Source organism: Castor canadensis, chromosome 9 (genome assembly GCF_047511655.1).
Source record: "Castor canadensis chromosome 9, mCasCan1.hap1v2, whole genome shotgun sequence".
Lineage (NCBI taxonomy): Eukaryota > Metazoa > Chordata > Mammalia > Rodentia > Castoridae > Castor > Castor canadensis.
The window spans coordinates 135992685-136004397 of NC_133394.1; the positions used below are offsets into that span (position 1 = coordinate 135992685).

Here is an 11713-nt window from a genome sequence, read left to right on the forward strand (position 1 = left end):
GAGGAGGGGCTGTTGTTCCTCATTTTACAGATGAGAGATGTGAGGCCCACCAAGGTGAAGTAACGTTCTAGATGCTACCCAGTTAGTTAGCAAGTGGCACTGCCCAGAGCACAAAGAGTATGGTGTAGCTCCAAAGGCACACTCCTGAGTTCCTGCTATGGTTGTTATTGCTAGTGTCTTACCTAGTCACTTTTTGGCGCACATGCAAGCTGCCCTTCAGTGGTGGGATTTATAACAGCCATTCCTAAGCAGACTCTCAGGGATGAGTCAAGGTCTCTCTTCATAGTCGTTCAGTCCTGGGCCTCACTGCTCCATCCTCATCCTAGAGAGTGCTTATGGGTCACTTCCCTTCTGTCTTCCCTGTCCTTAAAGAAGATTCCTACCCAGCCAGTTCATTGTGTGGGAGTAAATGTGCGCCAGCTCCACTGATGACATAACAGATCTGTTTTCCCCTTTTCTGTGGCAGGGGGCAAGGACACCATACTATTTAGTGATCCCACTCTTCCCACCATCCAGAGGTCAAGATCGCCACTGCTGAAGTTTGCCGAGCAGCCCATGGAGAAGCAAATGGATCCCAAGGATGGTGAGCATGCCTCGCTTTCTCTGACTTGACTGGCCTGTGCCTCCCACAGAGGGAACTCTCATGGGACAGCAGTCCCCTCCCTCCTAGAGCTGCTATGGCTCCACTGGGGCCTTCCGCCATTTCCTCTTGTTGATTACCTGGGTTCATCTGGTTGGGAGGTCCCAGCAGAAGAATGCAGACCTCTGCCCTCCAGGCACAGTGGCATAGGCCGAAAATGAGGACTCAGGAGTTGAACACCTAGAGTTCATATTCCAGCTCTGTGTCATAGCAGCTGTGAGAACTTGGGCTGGTGACTCAGCCTCATTTTCCTCCAACAAAATGGTGACATGAAGGTGCCCACCTCAGGGAACTCTTGGTACACTGCTTGGATGTGGTGAGTGGTTGGGAATGGTCCAGTGGAATGTAGTGCTCTTTTCCACCAGGACCACAGTTCTGAAGGCAGGGTGATTTGAGGAGATCAAAGACCCAACTATGGAACCAGATGAGGAACAGCTATAGGCACCAGATCTCTTCCCATGTAGCAGTCTTGTTTTCCCATCAAAAATCTCCTTCATACCTTCCCAAGTTTTGTTTGTGTTCCTCTTCCACCCCTAATGTCGTACCCAGCTTCCATGATGGCACCAAATGATCCCGACCCCTCAGTATTCACACCCGTGGGTAATCCTGTCATGTTGTGCAGGGTTGGTCTGTGTGGTTGATAGAGCGCTGTAGAAGTGAAGGGGTATGGCTTCTAAGACTAGCTTATAAAAGACATGTGACCCGGGCCTTGCTCTCTCTCTGGTTGTTCACTCTTCAGAATGCTGGCTGCATGTCATGACAGCACGTAAGCAACCCCACAGGCTATTCATGTGGTGTGGAGCTGACGCCTCTAGGTGCCAGCCATGAGTGGCCCTAGTCAAACCTTCAGATGATGACCATCCTAGTGGACATTTTGATGAGAGATCATTAGTCAGAACCATCTAACTAAACTGTCCCCAGACTTCTGAGTCCTCCACTACTAGGTTTTTAAATGATTTGCTACACAGCAATAGGTAAGTGACTAATGCTCCCAGCAGGGGACGCTTAGATTCTTTCCTCGAACATCTGCTTTTCTTCTCTATCCTCTCTTGCTCAGAATCATACCTTCAATCGTGAGCTCCGTAACACACGAAGCTCCATCTGCAGCTACAATCCTGTATTTCCAAGAGCCTGGACTTTCTCATTAATGTCTGGTAGATTTCTCAAGGATTGCCTCACCACATCTCCCTGCTTCTTCCTTTTTTTGTTATCCTTTCAGCTACTCAGGCTTGAAACCTTCATGGACCACTGTCAACTTCCCTTCTCTATCTGCATCTGGTCTGTGGCATTTCTTGTACCTAATTCCCTCCCACCTCAGGCTTGGTTCAGAACCTCATTAACTCATCGGCAGGCTCCCCTCCTGGACCCCTTGCTTCCCAGCCTGTCCTTTCTTCCTTCCCATTTTCACACTGTGTTGGCAGGATGAACCTTCTGGATACTTTTCCATCACATTTGTACCCTACTCAAAAATCCTCAGAGGTGTTCTACTGTCATGTGTCCAAATATCATCCTGGCCTAGCCTATTTTACTGTTATCTATGCTTTTATCAGAATGAACTAAGCAGCTGTGTTGGTCAGTGGCTGCTGTGTAACAAGCCACCTCAAAGCTTAGGGCTTAAACCAACAACGGCTCTTACTTCTTAGGAGTCATTTGGTCAGATGGGTGGTTTTACTCAGTAAGGCTCTCTCATGCATCTCTACAGCTGTGTGTGTATGTGGAGGAGAATTATTGGAGCGAGCCCCTGACTCTGGCGGGTTCCACACTGGCTAGAAAGCAAGGCAGGCTCTCCCAGCTGGCAGCAGTGGCCATTTGCAAGGCTGGCTCTCCCAGCTGGCAGCAGTGGCCATTTGCAAGGCTGGCTCATAGCACACCCCAGACCATGTCTTGGCTAGTGGTTGTCCCATACCAACATCCAGTGTCCACATGGAGATCCAAGCCCCTGGTGGGCTGTGGCCTTGCTGGGCCTACAGGTGAGCCTGGGCCTGCTGGATTGAAGTGGAGTGCGAGCCTGGCTTGATTTGCACAGGCTCGGTGTAAGTGTTGCACTGATTCTGAATGATAACTTCCAGGGCTCCATCATTAGCGCTCATTGTTCCACCCCCCTTCCAGTGCTGGGCAGGAAGAAGGACGCATTCACTGGGCGGCTGTCAGCGTCTGGCTGGCCTCCTTGCATCGTGGCTCTGATTAATTCCAACTGAAAGCTTCATATACAGGAGGACAAAGCCCATCAGAGACCTGTTAACGAAGGAAGACAAATGTCCCATTTAGGCCAAAGAGGGGGGAAACACGTTTTCAGGGGTCTAGCAATCTTTTCTACAAAGCAACACTGTCATCTTTTAGAGAAAAAATATTTTTTCCATACTATTTGTGTCATGATGCATTGTACCAGCCGTCATTATTGACCTGTGTCTTGTTATTAATAAGCATTGATGGTGTTAATTTGCTTTACTAAAACAGCACAGAATAAATACTATTATTTGTAATAATATTTTCCTATTCTTGGCTAGTTCAGAAATCTTTTATGAATATGACCATGCTCTGAGTCTGCTCTTAAAGAAAAAACAAAAGTCTCCCAGAATGTTCTAGAATCTTAGAGTTAAAGGCAGCTTCTGCTCCCACAGCATGTAATGAGAGGCCCTAGCCACCTCCCGACACTTGTGACACTTTCAGGAACTCTTTATTGGGTCCTGATACAGAGTTAAGTATACTTTTTGGATATATTTTAGATAAACAAAAGGGGAGAATGGTTTAATAAAACCTGCTGTGGCCCAGTAATCCAATCTCAGATTGTGGCCTTCTCAGGAACAAGTAAATGCCAGAAAGGAACTGATGACAGAATCGCAGCCTGTGTTCATCCACCTTGTCACTTTGGCTGTGTTTTTTTTTAATCTATATAAATTTTTCATTAGGGGGATTCAAAGTGACAATTCCAATCAGACTTATATTGTACATTATTTACATTTACCCCATCGTCTCTCTGTAGCTGTGTTTTAACCCATATGGTGACAGCTGCACCTTCTCCTCCATCTCCACCACAAAAATGTTTAAAAAAAAAAACTTCTCCCTCGTAATCTCAAAGGTTTGTCATTAAAAAAAAAAATCCATACATCTGGACATGAGTGGAATATTATCTACAGAAATGGCACAGGCAAAATATCAGCCAGTAGAGCCCAGTGTGAGTTAGGTCACCGTGGCTTCGATGTAAATGAAGGTGAGGAGACTAACCCAGCCCACAGTAAAGCACACTGCAATGGTTGAGGGGTGAGCCTGTTATAAGTAAGGTTAATTAATTTTTTAGGGGCACCAGAATATACTATTTAGTGTCCTGGAAGAAGTAATTTCCTAAGAGTAATTTCCAGAAGGAGTTTATTCATCTAACGTTGGTGAGAAATTTAGTTGCAGAAAGTACTATAATTTTACCCTTTTGAATAGTTTCCCCTCTCCCTAGGAAATGCTCTCATTTTGACTCAGTGTTTCTCATGCCTCTTCTACAACCACTATAAAAATTTTCATTTGTTAGTATGAAATTTATGTGATTGCTTCTGCAAGATACCTTATGGTTAAATGGTTATGGGAGTTAGAAATCTTTATCTTTTTTTTTTCTTTTAGAAAGTAACATTTTTGTTTTAGGGTAGCAACCTGAATCCAACCTGAAGTGAGTACCATAAATTCAAGGAGTATTTTCATATATTAATGCATGGTGTTTAAAGATGTGTGCTAATATATTCATTTATTCATGCATACATGTATAAGTCCATATATTCAAACATTTAATAAGCTATTTATTGAGTCCCTACTATACAGAACATTGGCAAGGTGAAAAATTAATCAGGGAAGATTTTATGCTCTAAGGTAGTTATAAGTAACAATTTGAGGGGGGAATATTAAAAGACTAAGTCTCCTAGGAGGTCTGACATAACCCTGCAGGAAGTCAGACACTGGAATATGACTTGTGGCTTCATGGAGGAGGTGGAGGTAGAGCTGACTCTCGAAGTTTGCCATGGGATAGAGAAGGGAGTGCTATCCCTGAAGGATCAACCACGTAAGCAACAGCACTGGGGTAGAGGTGGGGCGCCATGAAGAACTGATATGGCTGGAGGGTCTTGGGAGAGGAGAGAACTTGGGACATCAGATAGAAAGGGAAATGGATTTGGGTCACAGAAGCCCAAGTGTCAGGTTACAAACTTGGACTGCATTGGTAGCACCAGCAGTCTTTGAAGGTGTTATAGCTGGGGAAAAATATGGTAAGATTTGTAATTCAAGTTCACTGGTGCTTCTCAAAATGTAGTGTGCACCCACCTCACCTGGGATCTTATTAAAATGCAGATTCTGGGCCAGCAGATGTGGGGTGTGGCCTGAGATCCTGCATGTGGAACAAATTTCCAGATGCTGGTCCCTGGAAGCACTCTGAAAGGCCAAGCTCTAGGACAGGGTGGATTGGAGCAGGAGGAGGCTGGAAGGGAAGGGTCCTGTTAGGAATAATAGCACACGTGGTTATGTGGTCATCCTGGCTGAAGAGCTCTGCAAGGGTAGTTTTTAAGTTCAAGGCTTGTTTTTGTCACTTATTTATACATTTGTGCAGTTCATGCAAGCACAGTAGTGGTCTTGTTTTCAGGTACACTACCTGTACTGAATCTTGACTTAAGAAATAGAAAGTCAATTTAGTCAAGAGTCTGGCCCTGGGGTTCATCTGCGGTTATCAAACAGACTAAGGAGAATGAAATGACTTCTTTTAAGGTGCAAAGTTTTAAATCAAAGTGGCGGGAAGGGGTTTGAGGACAACACCAAGGCCTTGCTCAGCTGGAGCCTTAGTTCTCCTCCGCAGCGGTCCCCATGTGTTCATCACCATTCAGACCACTTTCTCTTTCCTCCTCCCTTGCCTTGCTAGTTTCGTTTCAGCCTCTGGTCCATCGGATTTCATGATTTCATTTCTTCTAGAGTTTTAAATCAGAGTTTGACCATGGTTTTAAAAAATATTTTAAAATGCTTAAAAAACTTAATTGACACCTAATGATTTGTACATATTTATGGGGCACAGTATAATATTTCAATACATGTATCTAAATGTGAAAGGACCAAATTAGGGTAATTAGTACATATACCACCTCAAATAGTTACCATTTTTGGTGTTAGGAACATTCAAGTCTTTCTACTAGTTGTTTTGAAAGATACAAATGAAGACTGTCAATCATATCGCCATTTTTAAGTTTTTAAAACTTTAAACACTATTAGATAAATACAGCTCAGAAGTCCAAGTATTTAATTAAATCAATGCCCCTGAAGTGCCCCTGTATTTGTATTCATAAATACTTTATATCTCACATTAAAATTGGGATGATCACAGATGTGGTTATATTTTATATGTTGCAGAAAGTCTAAACTGCATTTAGCTCAATCTTTTTAGCCTATATCTACTTTTGAGGTTGTATTTAACCTAAACTATCTAATTTCATAGACATATGTTTTTAAATACCTAATATTTTAAAATTATATTAGTAATTCTCACAAATTTATATATCATTCTTTGAACAGTTGTGACATCCCTGTCTTCTGCCAGAGTCTGATGCTTGGTTTTTCACTTGCTTTCTGAACACTTACCTGTTTGTTGGATGAGGTAAGGTATGAAGTCACATCCACCTGGGGATACAGGCCACAGCCCCTAAGGCAGGAGAGGCCTTAGCCAACCAAGCAACGACCCACCCTGGGGATAAAGAAGAGTGAGCAGATGCAAGAAACATCTCGGTGGCTTAGGCAGCTCAGGTTGCTGTAGCAGAATTCCATAGACTGCCAGCTTGCACAGCAATTTACCTCTGGGGGTGGCTTGCAGACAGCCACCTTCTTGCTGTGTCCTCACATGTCAACCTCTTCCTATTCTTATAAGGGCACTGAACCCATCATGAGGACCAACCTTCATGACTCATCTAAACCCGATCACCTCCCAAAGGTCTCACCTTCAAACGCCATCACACCAGGATAGGCCTTCAACATAGGAGAGGACACAGCAGTCCGTTCATAGCACTACAGGACAGGCAGCACTTGGTAACTGGTGAACAGGAAAAGGAAATACATGGGTCCAAAGCCCGTGTACTGAAATGGCAAACAGGAGGAGGCCCATTGGTAGAAAAGTACCTTCTGGAAAGTGCCCAAGATTTTCCAGGGGGAGTGTCCACTTAGCAGCCAGAATCATAGGCCTATATTTCCTATGGGAAGAGGCAGACCAGAGAGGCAGGTGTGACAGAAGTTAAGATGGCCAATGAGTGAGAGAGTGAAGGAAGGGAAGAAGAGTGAATGGCAGGTCACTGGGGGAAGCCCATTCAGAGGGGTCAGGAGGGGATATCAGGATTAATAAATGAAACTAGGAGTGCATATACAGGAGGCTGAATCATGGCTTCCAAAAATTTGGGATCCTATTCTCTGGAATCTATAAATTTTACCTCCTTTGCAGGTGTGATGCATTTATGGGTCTTGATGAGATTTTCCTGGACTGTCCAGGTAGATTCTCCATGTGGTCATCCATGTTCTTAGAAGAGGAAGGTAAAGGGGAGATTTGACACACAAGATGAAAGGCAATGTGACCATGGAGACAGACATTGGAAAGATGCAGCTACAAATTAAAGGATGCCAATAGCCATCAGAAGCTGGGAGAGGCAAGGAATGATTACCCCTAGGATCTCCAAGAGAGTGTGACCTTGGTTTCCATCCAGAGTGACTTATTTTGGACTTCTGACCTCCAGCACTGAATAAGAATAAATGTATGTTGTTTTAAGTCACTCAGTGGGTGATCATTTGTTGTAGCAGTCATAGGAAAGTAATATAGCATGCTCAGAACACTAGATTGGAGGAGAAACAGAAGAATATGGGGTTGTCCCAGAAGCCACCAACAGAGACAGCTTGAGTTGAGAGGAGGTGTGGCCAATGGAAATGCATGCTACATCATGACTGAGAAGAGAACCTGGGATCTGATGAGGCAGATTTCACCTGGGAGGGGGGTGGGACACAGGACAGATTGAAGGACCCAAGGTATGAATCAGAATTGGAAAATGGAAGAGTGGGTAATAGACAAGGAAAGACAAGCATTAGAGCAGACAAGGGAAGACAAGATGACAGAGGGTGGTAGAATCTTTTTTATAAAACAAGCACATGTTTAAATTTATGAATAGTGCACAAAGGTAAAATTAAATTTTAAGACTTACTCCATCTTTGCTTTCTGCCCTGGTCCTCAGTTGGTCCCCAGAGGCACCCTACATTTTTAGTGCATACAAACTAAGCATCCCTAATCTGAATTCCAAAATGCCCCAAAATCTGAAAGTTTTTCACTGCTGACATGATACCACAAGTGGAAAATTCCACTTGATCTTAGCCCAAACACTGAAAATATTGTATGAAATTATTTTTGGACTATGTGTATAAGGTGTATATGGAACATAAGTAAATTTTATGTTTAGACATTGGTCTCATTCCCAAGACATTCTATTATGTATATTCAAATATTCCAAAATCCAAACATGTCTGAAACAGTTCTGGTTCTAAGCATTTTGAATAAGGGATACTCAACTTGTACTACTGGAAAGAATTTTACAATTCAACAAATAGACTTCTATACCTAAGACCCTGTTGTCAGACACACAGATAATTTCCATGTTTCTACTATAAAAACAGTGTTGTAGCAAGCATCCAGGAAAATATGTCTTGAAATACTGGGTCTAATATCCACAGGTAGATTCCTGATTAAAGATTATTATCGTTCTGATACGTAGTGTCCAAATGGCCCATAGAGTTTGTCTACTTTTTTGTCTCATACCTTTTGATTGTACCTGTTTTCCTGTACTCTTAACTGAGATTTGTATAAACCTTTTAATTTTTGCCCATCTGCTAGATGAAATACTATTGTGGTTTAGATTACTTTAATTATGAGTGATGCTGTGAATCATTTAATACGTTTGCTGAACATTTTCTTAGGTGAATTGCCTCTTTTCACTCAACATTTTCATCCAATTATTTGTGGAAAGTTTGCATTCAAACGAACAAATTCTACATGTAATAAAGTGACCGAATCCTACAAGCATCACATAGAGCAAAAGGAGCCAGATGCAAATGAGTGTACACAGTAAGATTCCTGTATGTGAAGTTCAAAGACGAGGCAAAATTCATTCTGGAATTCTAAAGGGGACAGTGGTTTATCCTTGGCAGAGTAGAAGTGACTAGGAAGAGAGTCTGGAGGGACTACACAGGAAGTGTTTGTAGGTAATGTTTTGTTTCTCATCCTATTTGCTAATTACACAGGTGTTTTCACTTTGTGAAAATATATTGAGCTTGCTATAATTTGGACCTTAAAAGTCTCCCAAAGGTCCTTGTGTTGGAGGTCTGGTCCCCAGAGAGTCACTGTTGGGAGGTGGCGAGACTTTTAAAAGGCAGGAGACCAAGTGGGAGGTCTTCAGGTCTGTGGGGGTGTGCCTTTGAAGGGGATAGTGGGACCTGAGCCCCTTCTTCACTCTCTTTTTTTGCTTCCTGGTCATGAGGTGGGCTGTTTTGCTGCTTCATGCTCCCAGTGGGATGTTCAACCTTGCTGAAAGCAACAGACCATCTGATCATGGGCTGGAATCCCTAAAACTATGAGCAAAGTACACTTCTCTCTCCCTGAGTTGATCATCTCAGGTGCCTGACACAGAGTCCTGTGCTTGCAATGTGTCCATTTCTCTCCCCATGTTAGACCTCCAGTAGAAAAGAAAAGTAAGGTCTACTTTTTAAAGTAGTCTTGGATGCTTTCATGTGCCAGACACTGTAGACAGGTCGGGTGAGGCTCCTGATCTCCCAGACTTGAGTTCAAGAACAAGATGAAGCACGTTGAATGCTTCACGTGGTGCTTGGTAGAGAAGAGCACCCAGTGTGTTAGCTGGAGGATTCATTTTAGAGTGAGGAGCAGCTGAATGGTGTGCGTGCACAGAGACCTGAAGGGTGTGTCACATGGCCAGAAGGACAGACACTATTTAAATCCACCGTAGAAAATGAGGCTTCGCTGGAAGCAGGAGTGGATCAGCAGCAGCTGGCAGAGGACCTAAGTGAAAGGGACCAAAATCGGTGGAGAATCCACAAGGGTCCCAGAAGGGCAGGAGAGCTCACTCAGCTTCCTCTCCACCCCTCCCACAGTCCTTCAGCTACCCACAGCCACCTTTCGGTCTGATGGCAGTGCGGTTCCACTGTGGTACCATTCGGGAGATGTGTGCTTAGGGACCAGGACTTGGGCTGAGGATGGAACTGTCTGACTGTGGCACTTTCCTCACGGTTTGGCCTGATGGCTCAGAACAGATTGGGTTGTGGGACACCCATAGCCAGCTTTTGAACATTCAGGTGTTGATACTAAGAGTTCGTTCAACCATGCTGGTCTCCAGTCATGCCGAGCCACCCTGGGTCTGGGTGGGACATCAGAGAGTCTTGCCCCTCAGTTTCTATCTGAGAAATGGAGGCAGACAGGTCATTCTGATCACAAAGTGAGTAGGAGACGAGGTGCCAGCACTCAGGGCTCTCCCTTGTCCCTCCTCCTCCCACTCCATCCTGCCAAAAAATGTTCTGTAGAGGAGGTTAGGGACAAGAGTTCCTTATTGAGGGAGGGAGCTTGAAGCTGCTTTTCCACACAGCCTTTTATTTGAAATTGAGCAAACAGGTACCTGCATCAAAGAACGAGGTGCTGATGGAGAAGGGGTGGCAGTGGCACTAAATCCCTTCCAACTGTTCCATTTCCCACCCTGAAGGCAGCCAGAACCTCTTTTTATTACTGAAGAGCCCCAGGTCTTCCCTGAGCTGCCAAATGAAAAAACTTTTGCCTTCAGTTTCAGTCTTTAATGGGCACAAGGAGACCCTGTTAGAGGTGAAGCAGGAGCTCACAGAGGCCTGCAGAGGAATGATCATGACCATGATCTAGGGCTCCTTTTCCTCCCTGGGTAGCTCAGCCCTCACTGGGGCACATGCTTGCTTGTGAAACCCAGCCCTGTGCTCCCCTGGGCTCCAGTGCCCCACACAGAGGAGGGGAAGATGACAAAAGTGTTCGTTCTCAGAGGCCTGACACTGGTAGCTGTAGGGTGGGAGGCTGGCAGGAGAGCCTGGCAGGAAGCTGACTTGCTGCCAGAGGTTTGATCCTGCCTTCCTTCTGTTTCAGGAGAGGCTCAGAAGCAGGAAGGAGATGAAAGTTGTGGCACTGCCGAGGCGTTGACAGCACCTGAGGATACTGGGAGGCCCGCTGTCAGCTCCCCAGCAAACACGAGCCACGGGAACCAACACAAGCACTTTCATCATCCCTCATTACCCCAGTTACCTTCTGAGGAGGAAGAAGTCAACAGGCTTGGAAGGGAAGTAATTAAACTGACAAAGGACCAGGTGGCTGTGGAACTGAAAGGGGTCCAAAGAGAAAGTCCCATGGAGGGGCAGAGGAACCAGCCGGGGCTGTCCCCACCCAGCCTGGCCTGCAAAGGGGAGCTTCCCAGATCTCTCCTGGGTGACCTGGAGTCCACCCAGTCTACACTGAAAGATGACAAAGAGATCCCAGAGGGCAGAGACACCAGAAGCGCCACGCAAACATGAAGAGCAGGGACAATACAGTGACACTTGAATGAAGCAGCAGCGCGCACACCCAAGTCGCTTGCCTCTTAAAACCCCTCTGCATCTGCAAATGAGAAAACACTGTCCTGCCACAGTGTTAATAAATCGGCCTGATTTATTAAACCCGGGTCCTCAAGCTTCTCTGTGTCATCTCCTTTTGCCCATGACGTACGTGCACTGCTGTGAGCATGGCCAGGCCGGGAATCGCAGCTGCCATATGGCTGGTTTTTGACATCCGTCTTTCTGTCAGCATTTGTTTTATTAGAGATAAGATGTTTTTCTATTAGCATTTAATGTTGTCAATCAAAATTATAGGAAGAGAGCTGGAAACGGATGGGGTTTTTAATCAGGTCTCTGTCTTGGTGATAGGCAGCTGGAGAGGAGGGTGTAATTGAACACAATGTGTCCACAGGGTGGGCAGCCACACTTCATCAGGTCAGGGCCCAAAGGACCTCCAGCATGGGGGTTCTTGGCATCCCA

General features: G+C 45.0%; 1 protein-coding gene across 3 annotated transcripts in view; it reads left to right on the forward strand.

Moving 5' to 3' along the window:
• Ccdc149 (coiled-coil domain containing 149) overlaps positions 1 to 11356 on the forward strand; it is an 87842-nt gene extending 76486 nt beyond the window's left edge. For all 3 annotated transcript variants that reach the window (XM_074042519.1, XM_074042518.1, XM_074042521.1), the window contains 2 exons: positions 467 to 583; positions 10794 to 11356. In XM_074042519.1, coding sequence (XP_073898620.1) covers positions 467 to 583; positions 10794 to 11215 — 539 coding nt within the window. In that variant the 3' untranslated portion in view covers positions 11216 to 11356. The remainder of the gene's footprint in view (positions 1 to 466; positions 584 to 10793) is intronic.
• Positions 11357 to 11713: the final 357 nt, after the last annotated feature.